General features: G+C 44.4%; 1 protein-coding gene and 1 long non-coding RNA gene across 13 annotated transcripts in view; one reads left to right on the plus strand and one right to left on the minus strand.

Moving 5' to 3' along the window:
* casz1 (castor zinc finger 1) overlaps nt 1-21,079 on the minus strand; it is a 185,011-nt gene that overhangs the window by 88,201 nt on the left and 75,731 nt on the right. For 8 of the 12 annotated variants that reach the window (XM_042097016.1, XM_042097021.1, XM_042097015.1 and 5 more), the window contains exon 1: nt 2,812-3,191. In XM_042097016.1, coding sequence (XP_041952950.1) covers nt 2,812-2,860 — 49 coding nt within the window. In that variant the 5' untranslated portion in view covers nt 2,861-3,191. Of the gene's footprint in view, nt 1-2,811; nt 3,192-21,013; nt 21,065-21,079 lie in introns of those variants that run through there. The other 4 variants (XM_042097010.1, XM_042097009.1, XM_042097008.1 and 1 more) reach the window with 1 other exon arrangement.
* Nucleotides 3,297-8,276, plus strand: LOC121712944. The gene is made up of 4 exons (XR_006032704.1): nt 3,297-3,457; nt 4,994-5,101; nt 7,310-7,413; nt 7,978-8,276. It is a non-coding gene; the product is annotated as an uncharacterized LOC121712944 (long non-coding RNA).

Consider the following 21,079-nt stretch of genomic DNA (forward strand, 5'->3'; position numbering starts at 1 on the left):
ATCATGTTTAATGTTTGATCAAAATTAATTATCTTTTTAAATTGTATAATCACCTGCCACAGTGAAATGTTACATTTTAAACTTGCTTTTAAATTATTTTATTTGCAAATGCTACATACACGTCTTTCTTTAATAAGAAAAATACAAAACAACAGTAATTACGAGCAAGCTGTCGCTCTTTGTCCTATTAGGAAAAACAATGTTCTACTGGATGTTACAGTATAAACTCATCTGAGCTTTTATCCTATGGCGCTGGAACACAGTATAAATAATTGATAAGAATAGAAATGATTTGCCTCAGTTGATATGGCAATCCTAATCACCTCATCACTGAGAGCCACTCTTTCCTGACAGGGCGATTCAGCTTGGAGGGGTCCCTTAGGAGAACTTGGCATAAAAGGGGTTAAAGACTATGTCTTGTGTTTTTTTCCCTCCCCTCTTCTCTGTCTTATAACGTCTCTGTGCTAAATTTATTTCAAAACGCTGTTAATCTGCAGTACACAACATTCCCATTAGCATAGCCCGGCCCCCTCATAAAAATTCCAGCTAGTTTAATTAAAAAATGTAAATTTACTGTCATCGGAGGAGCGGCAGAATCAGGACAGCAACAGCATTTTTTATTGCTTAAGACATCAAATTGATTCGGTTGTTGCTAAATTGTGATAAAGGTTATTGGGGGGCTACAGACTTTGGCTTGTTTTCCCCTCCCCATTTCATCCTTTTTCTGGGAGGGAGAGCAAGGGGGGGGGGGGGGTAGAGTGGCAAAGGTCCTCAAGGTGGACTGAGGCTAAAAGAACTGGCTCTCCGAAGAAGAAAGCAATCACTCGCTATAATGACTCATAAAATAACTCCAGTCAGCTGGGCAGGAGACTCTGCACTAATGGAAAGAGTGGTTTAATATTTTTTTTCTGAAAATACAGGGTGTGGCTTCATCTATTCTCTCCTTTCGATGTAATATTCTTGAGGAACAACACATGGTAGTTCAGTTCAGGTTCCCTCTTCAATGCGGATTTATGATCAAACACAATCTACGAGTTGATCCAGTAATTCTGCTTGTTCACAGTACATGGGCAGGGTAAACAAGCTCTTTTCCAAAGCAGTCTTAAATTATTTCAATATCTAACTCAAACTTTTTAAAATGAGTTAAAGCAGTGGAAATAAACATGTTGGGATAAAGACTGCCGTTTTGGTGACTATCAAACAAACAAATACTCGAAGCATTCATTGATATTGAGGAAGCCGCAATGTAAAAAAACACTGTAATTAAATTTCACCACAGAATCCTGCCTCTCTTTGTGTTGTCTTTAAAAACTCCACTAATTGTCTCATATTGTCCAGAATTGTACAATATAACATATTTCATTTCGGCATTATTTATTTACTGATTGAAGTGGGAGATTTGACAGTTTCACTTATGACTTCCAAAAACATGTAATCAAATTAACAATGTAACTTTTTACATTTGTAATTTCCAGGGCTTCACATGCACGCTTTGTTTATATTTTTAGGACAAACATTTTAAGAGTAAATGCAAAATGACAACACAGATGCCTCATGACGAGATGTTTGGGTAGGCAAAATTGCAATCAAATTATTCATACGTGATGCATACACACACACACACACACACACACACAATCACACACTCCTGCCCACTCTCTCTCTGCAAAACTCACGCACATAAACATAACACAATAATTTTAAAAACACACTATATTTGATGTGTATATTAACTGTGAAAAGCAAGGTTTCCTCCTGTCATGGGATATGTAAGACAGTGCTGAAGTTACTGATGGTACTATGAGAAGAATTCACGGGATTTTAAGCTCTAACTAAACAACCTATGAAAACACTGCGTGTCCAAACTGCAACATAAAATAGCTGAAGGACAAATGGGATAATATATTTACACTTTTAACGTACAACTGAGGTACACAACTGTAGAAATACTGACACCACTAACTTCTACAATAACAACAATTTTTCAAGCATTCCTTTTAAAAAAAAAGGAGAGGGGAGAGAAATGGATATCACTTGTACTGTTTGCCCTTACATGTGTCAAAACAAAGCTGCCACAACAGTTTGTTTGCTTTGTCCCCCTGGCAACAAACCCTTAGGCCACGGTAAGCACTCAAATGACATTTCACATACCTATGTGCGTAAACAGGATATCTATGGTCTTAATAAGTAATGCAAAGAGAGTCACAATCCTACCCTTCTTACTCCACCCTCCGTAACCCCTGATGTCGGTATCAAAATCTAAATAAACCCGGGTAGGGCAATTATGAATGAAGTCTTAGGGTCGACAGAGAGAGAAAAAAAGGTGTGAGTTCAACAGTAGCCCGACTCAGAGCACTGAAATAAACTTGGTCTCATCACAGGGAAAATGAAACTAGCCTGGTGAACTTCTCTACAGTGCGTTCGACAGTGGCAATACTGAGAAGTGAGTTAAGAACAGCGTGCTAAAGAAGTGACTTTTCATGTTTTATACTGCAATGAGCCTCTGGGCACTGCCATTCGAGTTAGAAAATATAGGTGCAGCTCAGGGCAGTCCCGTGCATACACACACACACACACACACACACACACACACACACACACACACGCACGCACAAAGAGAAGAACTTCCCCATCCGAGCGGGTTTGTTGACAGTTTAAAATACAGTTTTATCCTAAAGCTATTAAAACATGTCAGTGTCAGGTTATAGAGGACCTCAGAGAAGAAGAGAGAGAACGAGAGAGAGAGAGAGAGGGAGAGAGACAGAGAAAGAGAGAGAGAGAAAGATGAAGAGAGAAAAGTACAGTACTCACCATATTCAGGGAAGTCGAAGTTAAATCCTCTCAGGCATGTAACTTTCATAATATTTCTTGACTCTGTTTGAAAATCATCAGAAGTAAGCAGGTTCGGGAGAAACCAAAAGTAAAATTACTATACACACACTCTTTAAAAAAAATAATAAAAGCTTCCTTCAATCATGTACTAAACTCCTTGACATGTAATCTGTCAATAGTTTGTAGCAGAGATAATGCCGGCTGCCACGAGCGGATTTGATTGGCAGCCTGGGCTTGGCCCCTCCCTCCTGTGGTTTGATGGGGGGTAGGTGAAAGAATAGAGTGCCTCCCCCTTTGCTTGCTCGCTCTCCCTCTCCCTCTCTCTCTGCCTCTCTCTCTCCCTCTCTCTCTGGTTCGCTCTGGTCTGCACACCCTCTCTCGCACACACACGCGCGCGCCGAGCTGTTGGCGATGTCTGAATAGGCAGATAGGAAATTACGGCGGAGCAGGAGCCGGAGCCGACTTTTTTTTCCTCCCCTTGGTGGGCTGGCCTTTCCAGCGCTGTGGTCGACTAGCCTTTCAACTCTCTTGGGGAGGAGCCTTCCCCCTGCTCCATCAGAATGAGCAGGAAGGCAAAAAAAAAAACAGCCAAAAGCTTTTCAAAAACAGAAAATAGATAAACACGGTATTTATGATTATTATTATTTATGTACAAAAATTACTTTTTAGTTTCATGTGTGAAAAAAATCAAATTTAGAATATAAACTATGAATGTTGTGCAGTTCCTTTTAAGTGTTAAAGAAAGAAAATAACATAATACATATTTTAAAATATTAATAAAATGTCTTGAGATTGTGGACAATTTTATGATCTCTCTTTTTCAGAGATACTACTGATTTCTACATAACATGTCTTTCCTAAATTCAAATAAAACATGCAATATGCTTTAAATGTTTGTTACCAAATTCATTGATGATAAGTTTTCATTTTCACATGAATACGACTTCTAGACAAACCGTATGTTTAACAAAAAGTAATCCACATCTAAGAATTGTATCTAGAAAGCCTCATTTCTTTTGGAAAGGAAACAGTGTGCTAATTTTCCATATTGAGTCATAAATATTGAACAGTGCGAAAGTAGGTAACCTTATATGGGAACAGTTGGCTGTAAATTACCAAACTCTTACCCCCCATCCCCCGAGCTCTTCTACTGCTTTCCCTCATTCAGTCCCCCCCTCCCTTCTGTGTCTCTCTCCGTCCCTCCGATAAGGTATCAGTTTTCATTGTAATTTCAGGTGAAATGATAAACGACGGCCGTTACCAGGTGACAATGAATACTTTATAAGACAAAGCCTTATTTGCCTGGCAGTTTCTTCCGCAGTTCCATGCAAAGAGCCTCTGGATATTTTCAGCATATTTGTTGTATTAGCATACTCCCCCCTTTCACATATTTCTCAGCTGCGCCGCACACCTGATTGAGAAATTACAAAGGTTTTGAAACTCTGCGTCGAATCCCAGAAACTCCCCTTGTCACGGAAAACATGAAATGACAACAGAGCAAAGTGTGGATCCTCTCTCCCACCATGTTGACACTGCAACCCAACTGCTTTTTTGTGGGAATGTGGTGCAGTTCAAACACAACACAACACAACTTACACACACAGAAAAACACATACACACAGACACAGATACGCACACACAAACACACACACGCACACACACATACACACATACACACAAAGTTGAAAAGGGGAAACACATATTTTTGATCCTAGTTCAAATTTCTGAGAAATGACTAAGGTCACAGTTCCTGTTTGCTAACAGCGAGAACATGTATATAGAAAACAGGTTTTTGGTTGATTTGGTCATTATGGGTATGAGTCATGATTAAACAATGGGAGCCCGGCCCGCCTTTCTCATTGAGCACCTCTAGGGGCACATGCTCACATCACATCAGTCCTCCGACCTGCCCTTGCCACGCACAAACGGAAAACATGACTGACATGGCGATGCTTCTTCACATCACAGAAACAGGATCAAACCACACGTAAATGTGTGTTGTATAATGATGATGTCAATGTTTTAAAACTTCCACTTTTAGGTTAATGATCTTGCAGGTCTATACTTTAGAGCCATTATGTGTATACATGTACATGTTGTTAAGGAAGTGTAACTGAACTATAGATTCTGTTTTTTTTTTTTTTGTAATGTGTGAATGAAGATTTATGACAACAGTTGTTAGGTGGAGAGATAAGGACAACACCAAAGAACCAAACAATGAACAAAATCAAACAAGGGCTCCACCTCAAATGGAGAAGGACAAACAATGGTATTAATCTACCTGCTGTTAAGTCTACTTATGATACACTATAATTGCTTTTTCATTGTGTACTGTAATGACACACTAAAAAAACACACACTTTTTGTGTAGTCCTGAACAGCAGTAGTGAAAGTTCCTGTAATATTCCCTCCCTAAGCTAATAGAAGTCTCACGCTCACAACATAAGTTTAAACAGATTCTTTTTTTTTAAATGTCATCCTATGATCCTATGTATTCTTCTCCAGGACTACGTGCATGCTGTTTGATGTGGGCAGCTACAATGGCATGCTCTGGGGGCACGAACGTGAGTGGAGAGAGGAGGGGTTCAGGCATGATGGTGGTGGTGGTGGTGGTGGTGTGTGTGTGTGGGGTGGGGGGGGGTATATGATGAGAGAGGTGGGGTGAGGAGGGGGTAGATTGGTGTGGGTTAACATGGCAGGACCACATCAGTCAAAGGGGACCGTGGGCTAGACGCTGGGCTGCCCCTGACCGCGCACTCCAGGAGGGGCTGGTCTGATGGCCGGGGCCCACTCCGAGAGCGCCCAGCCCGGCCGGGACAAAGGCCCACTGGCCGCTTGAAAGATGTGAATTCACTTGCTTTTGTGCACAGGGCCTGGAGACATGTGGAGAGAGAATTCTGACCTTTGGCGAGAGTGAGAGGGAGAGAGAGAGAGAGAGAGAGAGAGAGAGAGAGAGAGAGAGGATTTTTTGGGGGTTGGTGGGGGGAGTTTGGGGGGTTGTGTTTGAACCCCTCAGGCTGTCGCAGGCACAGGGGCAGAGAAGTGGGCCGGTGAGAGGTGCACAAGAGGGCGGGTGGAATGGGGGGGGCATGTGGAGGGTGTGTGTGTGTGTGTTGGGGGGGTACTTCACAAAAAGAGAGCATCTTGACTTTTACTAACCAGAGGAGCCCACTGGGAGAAGGGGAAGAAAATATGGTGGCTGGGTTTTTTGAACCTATTTCCTCAAATCTGTCGGTGAAATTGACAGGAAATTAAAAGTGACAGAGCTTAAGGCTTGTGCTGGAGCCTTGAAAAGAGCGTTTGCCCTTGCATTGTTCTGGCGGGTCTGTGATGTTGGATATTATTCCCCCTCACGTCTGTTTAGATAGCATTATATATTTATTTTCCTGTGGTGAAGGTGTTGAATATTAAGCTTAAATACTTGTTCAACAGTAGCGTCTGTATGCCTAACCCAACACAGACCCCAGATCCCATGACAACTTGCACTAACCTGCTTTAGAAAAAACATCCCGAGTCGTGTCCACAGTATATTAAAATACATTAAGTTATGGGAGCATACACCAATTTGAAAAAAAAAAACAAATAAATAAAATTCTGCATAACAGATAACAGACTGGCTCTCTTAAATCACACACACACGTGAACATACAGCATGTAGTTTGCACACTGCTTTCATGAACATGATGCCTGAACCTCATATTCACTTAAAAATATTGCATACAGTCCAAACATTTTTCTTGACAGGGCTTTCATCCCCTGCCTCTTATCATTATGCTCCAGCATCTCTCCCCGGAAGCAGACAGTCCTAATGCAATCTGCCTAATTTTGGTCCCTCGCAATCTGCTTTTTAAAAGGAACGGCAGAAAGGGCCACATTTCTGAAGGCACTGGCCGTAATCATTTTAGACAGATAGCTGCTCCCCTCGCAGATGAGCAAATATTTGTAAACCAGCTATCTAATGGAAAATTATAGTGAAATTAGAGCGAAATTCATGACGGAGAAATCCGATTATCCTTAATTTTATTATGCCATCTTAGCCCACACAGCATATTTTTGTAGAGTTTTTTCCATAAATACCTATGCCAGGGGTCCCTGTAATCGAATAAAATTGAAATTCATCTTCCCATTAAACTCAATTAGGAGCAATTTCTAAAGCCTATCAAAGATTTTAATTACTAAATTATAAAATTCTCCGAAGCCAAATTGGGGAGGAAAAAAGACCCATCCTAGCGACTCTAAAAAAAAATCCCAACGAAAGGAAATTGTTGATCAAAAAAAAGATACCCAGTGGTAAATAGAATTACAGGCCAGGGCCTTATTCAGCGGATCTGGGCAGGGTGGACTGACGTGTGCCAGTGCGCTCGGGCTCCTGGGTTGGAGCAAATGAACTTAGCTGAGGTGTGCTCGCTCTCTAAATGTCTGCCCTCTGAGTTATTATGCTGTAATTGACTAATTGACACCTTAATTTCATTTACAGGTCCCTGTGTTGGAAAAAAAGAGAGGCCCAATCTCTGGGTGCGGCTGCAGGGGGGCCTGAGGGAGAGGAAGTCAGGGAGCGGGCCCACCCGAACCACGGTGCAGGTACACCCAGAGCTCAGCCTCTCGCTCCCCCTTAACAAAGCCAGCCCCCTCACCACACGGTGATCATGAGTATGATAATGAAATGGAGATAGGGAACATATTGACTTAACAGAAGCTTAAGGAACACTGGTCTGTTGCATGGTAACCCCCCCATCCCCCCCCCCCACCCCTACTCCCACCTCACCCCACCCCTCGCTCAGTACCTGCTAATGGTGACAGCTGTGCACGTGCAGCCATGCAAAGACACGCAGCAGCTTCTCCGCTCCCCCATCCCGAGACCCTGCCTGCCTGCCTGCCTGCCTGCCTGGCTAACGAGGCTTCTCATGGTGAGGATACAGGATAAAGAGCTGTTTACATTTTGTTTGTGTATTTGTTTAATGATTGCACGGAGGAGGTGGGAAACTATTGTTAGATATTGTATAATGTAGCATGCACATACACCCCAGGGTCTGAAATGCAGTATGAGCTCAGATAATGGATACTTTTTTTTTTTTAACAAGATAACAAAATGAATTGCTGCAACCTATAAAAATGCAAACGTTTTCCCTGAACTTTCCTTCACAGTTCCTGACAATGACTAAATGGAGAGCAGCTGACATGAAACACTACCACCACCACCTTTGCACAAAACGCTGGTGACAACGGGACAGCGGTGAGGTCCCAGGTCACTCACTAGGCCCATTTCCCAGCCGGCCCCCCGCCCGGCACCAAAGGCCCACTAAAACAACAGCCCAGCTTCCCACTCCCACTACAAAGGCACCCGTGAAAGGACACCTGCTGCTGGTATTCACCGATGCCTCTTTAACTCGGCCCTCTGTTTGTTTAAAAGCCACATCCTAAAGACAGGGCCCTAAGACACTGCTTTGGCTGATGATGAATTGGATAAATATTGCTCAAAAAAAAAAAACTTTTTTGAATGTGGGCGGAGTGTGTGTGTGTCTGTGTGTGTGTTTTTTTGTGTGTGTAGATAGATAGATAGATAGATAGATACTTTATTGATCCCCAGGGGAAATTCAAGTGTGTGTGTGTGTGTATGTGTGTATGTGTGTGTGTGTGTGTGTGTGTGTGTTTGTGTGTGGAGGGGGAGGGGGGCGATGTACAGACAGGCCGGTTTCTGGAAGGCGTGTAGCTGTGCAGGAGTGCAGTGCCTAACTGAAGTGGCTCGGCAAATATTACTAAACCGAAACTTTAATCTGCCTCCACCACACTCAAGCTGGCTGGGTATTAAAGATAATCTTTTCTGTGTGTCATATGGTGGCAGATATGGATGGAGCTAATTTTTAGAGACAAATCTGATATTTGTCAACTGGGTGAAAAAAACGGGGGATTTTCCGCTAATCCTCCCGCGGATGTGAATGCGCGTTAACAGCGAAATGCAGATGGTGTTGTGTGCCACGGAGAGGAGGGCCCAGCACTGCGCTGGGATGCGTGTGGCCTGACACGAGTTACGCTCCGTGTAACTTGGGGCAACCTGTGTTTATGTGTGTGTGCATGTATGTGTGGGTGTAGTAATACCCCACCACACACACACACACACACACACACACACACACACACACACACACACACACATACCTTCCAGGCCTTAGACGTGCACTTTTTCTTTTTGTACGTTGTGGTGTGTGTTTTTCTTTCTGTTTTGCCTCTCCACAGTCTGTTTGCTGAGCTGCATCCTCCCACTTCTGGGCTGCGTTTATAAAAAATTCACCAGCGCAATACTAAGTTTACACCTCTTTCTTTTCATTCTAATACACTAGGCAGCCCAAAAATAATAACAAACAGCTTGAATTAAAAATGGAGCATGAATCTTTCAGGATCCTAATTTCAAACCCATTTGCTTCGAATGTTTTCTGCATTTTCCCACGTTAATCAGTTTACTTTACTTCACTTCGCTATGCACATCCTCATTTTTCTTACACACACACACACACACACACACACACACACACACACACACACACACACACACACACACACACATACACACACACCCATGTCATACTTTCTTTTATGTAGTATTACATTACATTACATTTACATTTTGTAACAGTTATTACGGCTGGTGTGACAAGATTTCTTTCTTGGCCCCATGTCTGAGAAAGTCTCATGCCAATCAAATAGTCCTTATCTGTCCCCAGTTCTCCCCGGGGCACTGACTATCCACCCTGAGCCTGCCTCCCTCCCTCTTTAAGCCCTTTGTGCGACGGTATCTGAAACTACTAATGAGGGTCGTCACTCCTCAGACAAAGTGACAAATGGAACGGAGCTGTCCCGTCTAATCATCCACCGGGTACCTTCTGCACTCCGACACTTTTTTAGCACCAGAATGCAAGGTGGCCGCCGTACTTGCTTCGCATTCCCCAACTGCTTTGTAGTTCTCGGCTGCATTCTACATTCTATTGATAGCTATTCAGAGGTTTCACACTCCGCGATAGGTACTGTATGTCACTCAGTATGCCGGGTTCATTTAGAAAGAAGTGGGGTGGGGGGAGAGAAAGAGTGTGTGTGAGAGAGAGAGAGAGAGAGAGAAAGGGAGATGAGTGGAGAAAGAGAAAGACAGGGAAAAAAACAACCTTCTAAAACAGAGGCACTAACGACTCTATTAGATCGACAGAAAAAAGGCCAAGTCAGTCGACGATGCGCAGTTCTGAGGGCGAAAAGAGGCTTTAGAGATGCACTAAAGAGCCCTGTTAATGTGGGAGAATCACAAAATGAAAAATACGGCTTTTTAAGTGGTTATATACTTTAGTCCCTTAGGCCAGTGAGTGTGTGTTTTTTTGTAGCAGGCCTATTAGATATGTAACATGACTGGAAGAGACAAGGGGCAGGGCGTGGGGGTGGGGGCAGTGGGATTACTCTCCCAGGGTCAGGTGGTCCACCGAGGTAAGACGCTCAGCGCACACGTCTTCCCCTGCATATGGGATTTGTCTTGATGAAGACTCCGCTCAGCTTCTCTTCCCCCCTCTCCTCATCTTTTTAATATTCTCGCTGCGAAACAATTATTGCCTCTCAGTGCACCTGGGCCTGTCTATGAACACGCGCTCGTAACCCGACACCAACTTGGTTCATTTCGACAGTCGCCACACATTAAGTCAGAGTCCGAGAAAAGATCTATTTAAAAAGTTCTGCACCATGCAAGAATCATCTGTGCTCTGTATCGTCTGAGCTCTGCTAAAGGCTGTCCTTAAACAGAAGCCACACATCTCTCTTTTCTCCCTCTTTAGCTGTCTGTTGTTGACATTGTCAAGGATAATACTGGGTTATATGCCACCACCCCTATTTATTATTAAACGCACTGCTAGTTTGCTGGCATTTGTACTGCTCACGACAAAGAATGACACTGAGGGCACATAAAAAATGTGAGTCTTTAAAAAAGTGAAAGCATTGTTGGTTGATTTATCTCGGGCGGGTGTTTGTTTAACAAAGCACACAGTTGACATCTATTGATCAGCTCTGGCGGAGGATGAGGGGGAGAGGGGGGGGGAAAAAGTTGACATTATAAGCGTTATGAAATTCAGCATTTTTTTAACCTTCAGAGACGCTTAGCATTTGTCTGTAAAATAAATAAATAACACCAGACAAGGAGGGGATGTGGAGAGAGGGAGGGGAAGAGAGAGAGAGAGAGAGAGAGAGAGAGAGAGAGAGAGAGAGAGAGAGAAGAAAAAAATCACTAAAGCTCTTTTGGCGTAATTGGCTGAATAGCAAGGGCAGCAGAAAATTTACAGGCAGACGACAGTGTGAAGGGGACTCGGTCACAGCCCAGAACTAACCCCCCCCCCCCCCCCCCCAAACCCCACCCTCTACATTGTCCCCCCCCCCCCCTCTTTAGCATGGACAGCCCTCGGATTGTACATCTGAGGTGAGTGCAGTCAATGCTCGGAGGGGTAATCCGCAGATCGGGCCACAACTCAGGACAAGACACCTCCAACAAAAGGAGGAGCAGGGGAGGGAGCTCACGTCCTGCTCCCGCCCCTCTCCCTCTTAACCACTGCCCATTTCCTCCCCATCCCCATCCCAAACCCACCCCACCCCACCCCACCTCCTGTGCCCACCCCTGTGACTGGCATGATCCAAATCCAATCGGGAGCCAGGGGGAGGGCTCAGTGAGTGCAGTGCTCGCGAGGCATTGGGACAATAACACCTTATTGAGTGTCAGGGGCCCTCCTGAGAGGCTGGACAGGGATAACACTTAAAACCCTGTGGCTTTATCTCTCCTACAGATTTTCCATAAAACGCCTGGCCAGGGAGCCACACCATGTGACTGCCATGTAGGTCAGGCAGATGGGGGCAGAACTGGGAGGGAGGGAGGGACGGAATGAGAGAGAGAGGGAGGGTGAAAGAGAAAGGGGAGGGAGGGGGGAATTTTCGATAGAACTGTTGAAAATAGCAAGCAGTAACCAGATTAGATCAATAAGGATTGTTTCTATATCTGTCTTTGAATAGGACACTGGGAGAGTGAGAGAGGATGGGATGATAGAGGAACAGAGGGAGGGAGAGATGGAGCGAGGGAGGGAGAAGGGTAGATAAGAGGAGAGACATCATTTCAGGCTGGTACTTTTTAAAAGCGTTTCTATTTCTTTTGAGAACTCCCAGGAAAAGATAATTCCATATGCCCAATGTTGCATGCATGCCATGCACTTTTATTGTTTACTGCTGGCAAAATCTTGAACTTTACAAGTGCAATCGTAGGTTATCAGCCAGTGACAGCTGCCTTGGTCGGAGGCAGCAAATACCTCCCCCCCACACACACACACACACACACACACACACACACACACAGACATGCACACACGCAAACACACACACACACACAAACACACACACACACACACACAATCGTGTTGCTGCTCATATAAACATTCGAAATCCCAGCTCCAAACCCTGCTGTACCGAGTCCCCCCAGATGAAACCCAAGCCATGGGAGGGAGAGGCTTCTGCAGTAGGACAGCTGTGGCCCGTGCCCTGCTGCCACTGCTGCTGGTGCTGCTGCTGTTACTGTTACTGTTACGGCTGCTGCTGTTGTAGCTGTTCCAGCGTGTTTGACAGTGTGGTGAAATATACCGAAACCAATACCGGGCTGGCCGTTTGATGTCATTTATCAGCCGATAATAGATATTAATGTGGAAAGTGCCTGTCATCTCGTAGAGAGTCCCGGTAATGAATTAGGTTCCTCTAATGTACTCACTCCCTGGACCTTTGAGAAAGTTCTCAGTGTTTCATGGCACCTCGTTGGCTGCCTCCAAGCACACATAGCTGCTCAGGGACTCCGTCAACTCTGATTACATGGCATGTGCAGCAGGGGCAACTTTCTGGTGTCGACAACATCATGAGGAATTTATATGAAGAATGCAATGAGGAATTTTTTAGGCCACTATGCAAGACCATGATAGCTTAGATGAGTTTTCAACTGTCTGCTGTTAAGTGTGGGAAATACTCAACATACTTCCTTGGGATAAAATTATTTGTTTTAAGTAATGGGGCCTGCTGTGTTGTACTTGTGCCACACACATGTAAAATGCCAGTAGTCTGAAGGAAAACGGCTAAGAACACCCGGCTGCAGCACGACACACCTGCAGCGCAACAGCGCAACACCTCCATCTGTCACTACCAGACGTCACCGGTGCCGAGAAGGCTGATTAGGCTTACCTGAAGTAATACCATATATTTTGGCACAGGCCACTTCATATTTGTACAGACGTAGTCTCTAGACCCTCTAAGCTTCCACCTAATGACTGACTCTGAGTCTGACACTTGATGGATGGAGGACCGAAGTAGACAGGAGCATCTATTTGTACTCACTCACCTTGACCTATCGGTTGACCTACACAACTTCTCCATTTTATCACCTCGTCCACAAAAGAAACAGGGGAAGGGAAGGGATGGGATGGGTGCTGCCGCCTTCAGATGAGGTATTTATAAGTCAGCAAGGAGCATTCCTCGGAGTGTTAGTCCACACAGCATTGACAATGTAAACCCATCAAAGGGCGACGTTGTGGCATGGCTCATGGTAATTATAGATGGCTGGGGCCTTCCCTGTTTCAATTGATTTTGCTTCCTCTCGCGGCTGAAAAGAATATGCTTTCCTGGGTTCATGTGAATTACAGGCTGTTTTGCTTCAATTCATCTAAGCAACCAGACAATTATTTCATGTTGCCAGGGAAACATGATAACACCGGGGCTTGTGTGTTGTTGAACAATCAATTAATGTTATGCTTTTCTGTGCAGCTGTTTACACTTCTATTTAAAGCTAAAAAGTCTGTTTTGCTCGCTTTCTTTCTGCCCCTCTTTATTCCCCCGGCGCTCTAGTTTTTCAGAGGTTTTTTTGTTGAATAAATCCTGAAATACAAAAGAGTCGGGCAGAAAAGCCAGGTGGCTACGCTCAGACACACACACAACACACAGACAAGGGCTTTTGTTGGGTGCAAATAGAAGCAGTGAGGTTTTTTTTTATTATGATACCAATAAAAGAGCTAACAAAGCCAGGGGTTTTATCCATTATGATCTAAAGGAATCACATGGTGTTTTCCAGAACTGATACTTTTTTGTTGGGACTGGCAGAGGGATGGCGGTCCAGGAGGGGAGGGGAACGCTTACTGTACAGTCATGTTTGGATTCAATAATTCAGTATTCTACCCTCTAACACATGCTTATGTACGCACAAAATAAAGACATAATGGGTTTTGAGTTCAGAGCTAACAACATTGACAAGCCAGACAGTATAAGGTCGATGTTAAAAATGTTGCAATCAGACACATGCAACATCTAGCTTCTCACTGTTATGTCAATCATTATCACACATACATAGTTTTAGTAATTGTCCATTTTGTTGTGATATTGTGTAATCATAGTACCTGTGTAGTTAAAGGAATAATGAGAAACTGATGGCTGCTGTTGACGTGTTCCAAGGGGTCTTATGAAAAAGTGCTCGACCAGCTACAGACTTCAGAAAACTGGGGGAGGCCAGTGTAAGGCGCATAAGGAGATTATGTTACGTGGCCCAGAGATTGAAGTAAATCGAAGGCTAATCTTGCCTCCAAAGCCAGTATCTCCTGACGCTTAATACTTCAAACTACATGTAAACCAAACTCACAGTGAGTGTACTGAGGTCATCACATAAGAACAAATACTGTACAGTCATAAATGTCACACACACACACACACACACACACACACACACACACACACACACACATCCATACACATGTACACATACAAGATATTTCATTAATCAGAATAAAGAATGTCAATTATTCATTTCCTTTAATGCCACTCATCTCAAGATTTTCATCACAATCCGCTGATATTGATTTTAAAGAGGAGTGGTGGTCCCGTATTTCCTTTCATCAAAGAAAAGATCACCATCATATATACCACACACACACACGCAGGCACACACACAACACACACACATGGATGCACACACACACACATGCACACAAACACAAACACAAACACACACACAGACATACACACACACACACACACACACTCAATACGTATCCTATTAGATCAACTACACACTCCAGTGGAAAGTGAAACCTGTTAACTGATATATTACACCAGAAATCAAACGCTGACATTGAACTGAAAAGACCTACACGCCTGCTGACTTTGAACAGAAAAGAGCAGCCTGCCCATGGTTACTGTGTACAGCATGTACCATCATAACAGCAACATCTTAGATCCCTTCCTACAATTAAATGCCTTCACAATACCAGCTTAAGTGTAGCCCCTTCTCTCCTCTTGAAAGGAAATCATCACACAGTAGAGTTATCTAAAACAGAGAGCACAATGTAGTTAAGAGTGATGTGAAATGGTGTCTGGGGCTGTAACTGGCCTAGTTTAGCACAGTGGCACACAACTACAGGTGTATAATTATCAGCCAAGATAAGAGGATAATAAAGGGCCTGACACAGGGTGAAACCAAGCGGGCTTGCATTTTTTTGCGGTACAAAGTACCAAATGTCTGTCTTGTGAAAGAGTGAGAGACAGAGAGAGAGAGAGAAAGAGAGAGAGAAATGCAGACAGACAGATGGATGGACAGACAGAAGCCCTGTCCAAGTTTTTCAAAGCATGCCGGTCCTACGCGTTTTTTTTTTTTTTTTTGATTGGAAATAATATGACGCTCCATCTTTCAAAGATGTAGCTTTCCTAAAGCATTGTTGATTGCCCTGTGTCCATTACTTGGAGGGATTATGATAATATTCCACATTGTGCCCGGCGTGATGCACGGGAAATTCAATACTCAAAAGGTTAATGCAATCAATTAGGATGACAAAGGAGTAAAGTAAAACCCCTCTGCTCGCTGGAAAAAGCGGCAGAGGAAGCGGGGGGGGGGGGGGGGGGGGGGGGGAAAGGTATTGAAAGCTTGAATGGATCTGCCAAGAGAAAAGAGCCACTCAAAATAAGAGAGAAAAGAAGAAAAAAAAACTCACCTATTCTATGCGCTCACTTCAAAGCAGACCAAACGCAATACACATAAGTACACACACACACACACACACACACACACACACACACACACACTGAGACATAACACACACACACACACACACACACACACACACACACATACACATGCACAAGCAAAACACATCAGACTAAATAAAACACTTTAATGGGGGAATAACTATATACTCTACTGAACAACCATAGTCATTATTGCTCTAACAGAGGCATGTTTTTCCCTATGATGGTAAAAAGAGTGTAATGAAATCTAAAGGTATTGACACAAGAGTGTGGATTAAGATTCGCCTGTGTGTCAAGTTCTTCACTGCTATATTCCATGGCATTGCATTTTGCGCTAATATTTCAGTTATTCATTTCAGCAGCGTAACCACGGTCTGAATATTAATAATAACAGAACTTGTGCAAAATTAAAAAGCCAATCCCCACTCTTCAAGAGGGAGCCAGTGTTTTGTTATTATTATTGTTATTATTATTTTTATTATTATTTTCACAGGCCACAAGACGGCTTCCCGGCACAAAGGGTTCCTATCATTGCAGATGAATGGATAAAGTTAGATAGCAGTATTGAGCCATACAACTATTGTGATAATCTATATTACCTCCTCAAAGCAGTGGTTTGCTCCACGCAAAAGGGGGAGGCAATAATTATGCCATAATTTTAGCATCCGTGCGATAATAAATGGGATGGCATGGAAAAACAACCAGGCATCGAGATGCTGCTTTCCCAAGACACCCTCATTTTGTCAGTTAAGGAAACAAAACACCCATCAGCTCAGAGTCCAGGTGAGGGAGGACACACAGTAGCTGACCTGTGAGTGAGCCTGAGTGTGTGTGTGTGTGTGTGTGTGTGTGTGTGTGTGTGTGTGTGTGTGTGTGTGTGTGTGTGTGTGTGTGTGTGTGTATGTGTGTGTGTGTTTTCTCTCTGTACGAGACAAAAGATTAAAGCTGGCGTGGCCGGCCATGAATTTAGCTAATTACATATGAGAGGACTGAGACGTGCGTCCTCCTATTCAACATGCATGTTCTGCGCCTGCATGACCTTTGGAGGAACGCTAAACAAGTTTCCACTGTTGTGGCAATAGAGCATTGCTGTTCATCCACTACTGTGCATGTTTAAGGTATGGGTGCCCCTACCATTGCCCACCTTAATCAGCTGACATGATTTGAACGCACTTATCACCTATCACCTATCATCTCCAGATACAACCGCGTTTAGCAATCCTGGAGACGCAACCTCATGATACTATGAGAAGAGACTCACACAAATTGGTTTCTCCTTTGCTAATTGCGCCATCGCTACTGGGAGTTTTGAACTGTGTAGACCAGTTTAGCTTTGATAGCGCTCTCTGATGAGACACCACTTTTAATGCCCTGATCAAATAATTAACTGGATTTCAGGCCGTTGTTGCCTGTCGGTGATTAAGCGAAAACAGTGATTGTTGAGTGATTGAGGTGGCTGTGCTCTGAGTACTAAATAATGAGCCATTGTTGCAGAGTGTTTCATAGCTGCTCTAACAAGAGCTATACATGTATAACATAATGCCCAGTTACGTATATAAACTTAGAACTTAGCCACTTTATGCAATTATTTATCAAGTTTTGAGAAGTTTTCAACACACTAGCCACCCATATGCACTGTTAGTTCAGTGTGTGAAAATCGTTCTCACAGTATGCCACTGCAAACTATGCAGCCAAAAACACCAGTTAGCATCTTAGCAAGCTATTATTAGTCCTACCTGACCTGTTTGTGGTGTTGTGTGGTGCAAGGTTTTGCATACTAGTTTCAGACCAAACCCCCTTTCGACTGCTCTAATGTTGCAAATGTGTTAATACTTCTCAGAAATGTCTGGTCTTTGCAGAGACTGACAGACACGACAGGCGTCGTGCTGAGAAGTGAGTGGTTACTAAGGCCCATCAGTGCCACGGTTGGAATTTCACTTTTTCATAGGCGCAACGGCTGATAATGTGACCTACATCACATTTTTCTGTTTCTGCATTTTTGGGAGCCGGCGGCCACGTCACAGAAACAAAAGGGCCAAAATGGGCTTTGAAGTGGAGGCTGAATGGAAGCCGAGGGGACGCCACACCAAGTGCCCTCTCCCTCCCTCTCTCTCTCTCTCTCTCTCTCTCTCTCTCTCTCTCTCTCTCTCTCTCTCTCTCTCTCTCTCCTGGCCGTGAGGCCCCCGGTGAAAAGAAAAACAAATACTTTGAGCGCGAGAGAGAGAGAGACAAGAGAGAGATGGGGGTGGCAGGGGTAGTGTAGGATAGAGTGAGGAGTGGAGGGGTGTGGATGTGGAAGGGTGTGGATTGAGGTGGGGGGGGGGTAGGGGTGCATCACTCCTGTCTGAGTTTCCTACAGACTGGGCTGCCACCGGGAGGAGGGCTTTCACGATCTGGCGGGAATGATGGATGGATTCCGAGGAAAGTCTATTCACATGGAGATGTTACATCATAAATATTTACACAGGGCGGCCGTCGCCATGTAGCCTCTGCTTGTTTTGACACACTGGAAAAATTCAAAAGCCAAGAAAATAAGAGAGTAGGGGTGGTGAGGGGTGGAGGGGGGGCTAGTTGGGATGCAGGCACTAGCTTTTTGGGGGGTTCTGATTAGCCCATTTTGTGTGTGTGTGTGTGTGTGTGTGTGTGTGTGTGTGTGTGTGTGTGTGTGTGTGTGTGTGCTGTGCATCAACTCCAAGGCCATGTATGGAGGACAACTCAGCACAACTTCTCCAAAAAGTGGCATTTTATGAATTCAATCTTGAGAGTTGGCGTCATCGCAGCAGGCATGTCAAGAATTTTTCCAAACAGAAAATAAAAAGCCTTATTTTTCACCCAGCACCTTTTAGGGGCATGATGGATGTTTAAACATGGCACTGGAGAGCTGTCTCCCTCTAATAAAAATAAAACATAATTTAGCTGCCCCCCAACCATGAACTGCACTTAGAGCGCCTAGAAATCAGCCCAACATTTCAACCTGATCTTTTTGAAAAATGCCCTGTGCTGGAATAAGGGGGTGGAGGTTGGGGGGGAGCAGGGTGGAAGAGGAGCTGGTCCTTTTTTTTCCTTTTTTTGTTGTTGTCTTAAAAACAACTCGACCAAATTCTTCACAGCGAGCACAATTAAAAGCCTGGGATTCCCTCAGGAAGCCATGAACCAATGAAAACAAATTTGGCAGTTTAATTTTCTTCCCACTGTTTGAGAAGGGGAATCCAGTCTGGGAGCAACTCGCTCCAAACCCGGGGTCTCTGGGAGCTTCGCGGAAGAGGGGAGAGGCATGCGGGGCCTCGCGTTAAAGCCAGTAGGGCTTTCTGATTAGCCGCATTAAATATATCAAAACCCAATTAAGCTAACTACACTCCAGCCATTCAGGTTGGGGTTGGGGAGGAAGTGGGTCGTGGTGCGGTGGAGCTGCATTCTGTTGGCACACTCGCCTCTCCCTTCGGAGGGCAAACTGGGACTCCTAAAGCATGCTGGTTAAACGCAGACAAAACATTAGTTGCCCCCTAATCAACGCTTTCCAAAAGCCAAAGACAGAGAGAAAGAGAGAGAGAGAGATAGAGAGAGAGAGAGAGAGAGAAAGAGAGAGAGAGATGAGTTAATAAATATGGAGCCCTCGAAACAAGCTTAGCCGTGTGAAAGGTTCACAACCCTATTGGTATTCGAAGGCGACGGTGTAACACTTTTACAAAGTGCTAATTTCTGAGTAGTAGTAGTAGCTGTAGATAAATACAGAGCAAATATTGCAATTACCTATTGTTACACTGTACTTACTGTTTACAACTGTTCATTAGGCCTAAGCCATGCACCCTCACAATAAACCATATCCTGGGTCTTTGGCAATGTGTTCACACCATTGGTACAGTCCCAACAACTGCTAAAAACACACCCCGTTGTGTATTTACACAACAAAATATGGGGGCCGTCTAACCAGTGCACCTCGAGCACCCCTTGGAGTACAGCAGCAGACGACAAAACCACAGAGCTGCCTGTGCCTCTAACTCTCTCTCTCTCTCTGTGTGATTGCACAGTCCTTCCTTCCCCCACCTCCAGCCATGAGCTTGTCTAGACGCAAACGCAGACAGTACAGCGGCTGACTCAGGGACCGATCTGGGTCGCATGTGGGCCAGATCTGCTTGAGAGATGGCTGCCATGTGGGGAGAGGGACGGGGCCTCTGGCTCTGACTGATGCTGCATCTCCGTGTCCCTCTCTGGGGTGATTGAGAGCAGCCATCAGGACAGAGCCGGCTGGTGGTGGTGGTGGTGGGTGGGGGGCTCATCAGCACATATATCATGGTCCGGCCACCACCCCTCTGGTCAGACAGACGAGAGTGCATGTGTCTGTGAGTGAGCTTGTCTATCCAGTGTGTGTGTGTGTGTGTGTGTGTGTGTGTGTGTGTGTGTGTGTGTGTGTGTGTGTATGTGTGTGCGTGCGTGTGTTTGTGCGTCTGTGTGTGTGTGTGTGCATGTGATTATGTGTGTCTGTTTGCATGTGTGTATTGCGAGGTTTCAGCCCTCCGTCTGTCCAGCAGACAACACAGGGCATCAGCCTTCAGAGGGGTGATCTCTGTTGACTCGAGAGCCAGGGGGGCAAAGACTTACAGGACACAGGCTCCGTGACAGGACAAGCCCCGTCACCAGAGCTGCGCAACTTCCTCCTATCACATCAACACATCGACAACAAGGGAGGGTGCGTTTTGCGAGAAAAAGAGAAAACAACCTGAAAGACCAGTTTCAGAAGCAAAACCAAATCTGCTGATGGGATTTGATGAGTCTGACAAATGCAGAATCTGCCCACTACAATTTAAGATAATTATCTCAACCGCCTGCATCAAGAGGGCGAGGTAGAAATACGTAAAAGTGCCAGAACAGCAGCAGGCAAGGGACGTCAGTTTATTAAGCAACGAGCATAAGGTGATCTGTGAATCTCCCCTCTAATAAATTACTGTGTCTCACTGTGAGTTAATCAGTTGGAAGAGAAAATGTTGTGAAAGTAATAAGTAATTTGTCAGTTTTTTTTACAACCCTGGACACATTGATCCATGTGGATTAATGAAGACACTTGATTTTGTTGTGGATGCGAGCAATGCAGATTGCAAGGACTGTAATTAGTCATAAGGCATATTTGTCCTACCTCGTTTTCTCTTTGAAGGAGCAAGTCATTCCATCCAGGGACTTACTTCATCTGAAAAAACAGGAA

This window comes from Alosa sapidissima, chromosome 7 (genome assembly GCF_018492685.1).
Source record: "Alosa sapidissima isolate fAloSap1 chromosome 7, fAloSap1.pri, whole genome shotgun sequence".
In the NCBI taxonomy this organism is placed as follows: domain Eukaryota; kingdom Metazoa; phylum Chordata; class Actinopteri; order Clupeiformes; family Clupeidae; genus Alosa; species Alosa sapidissima.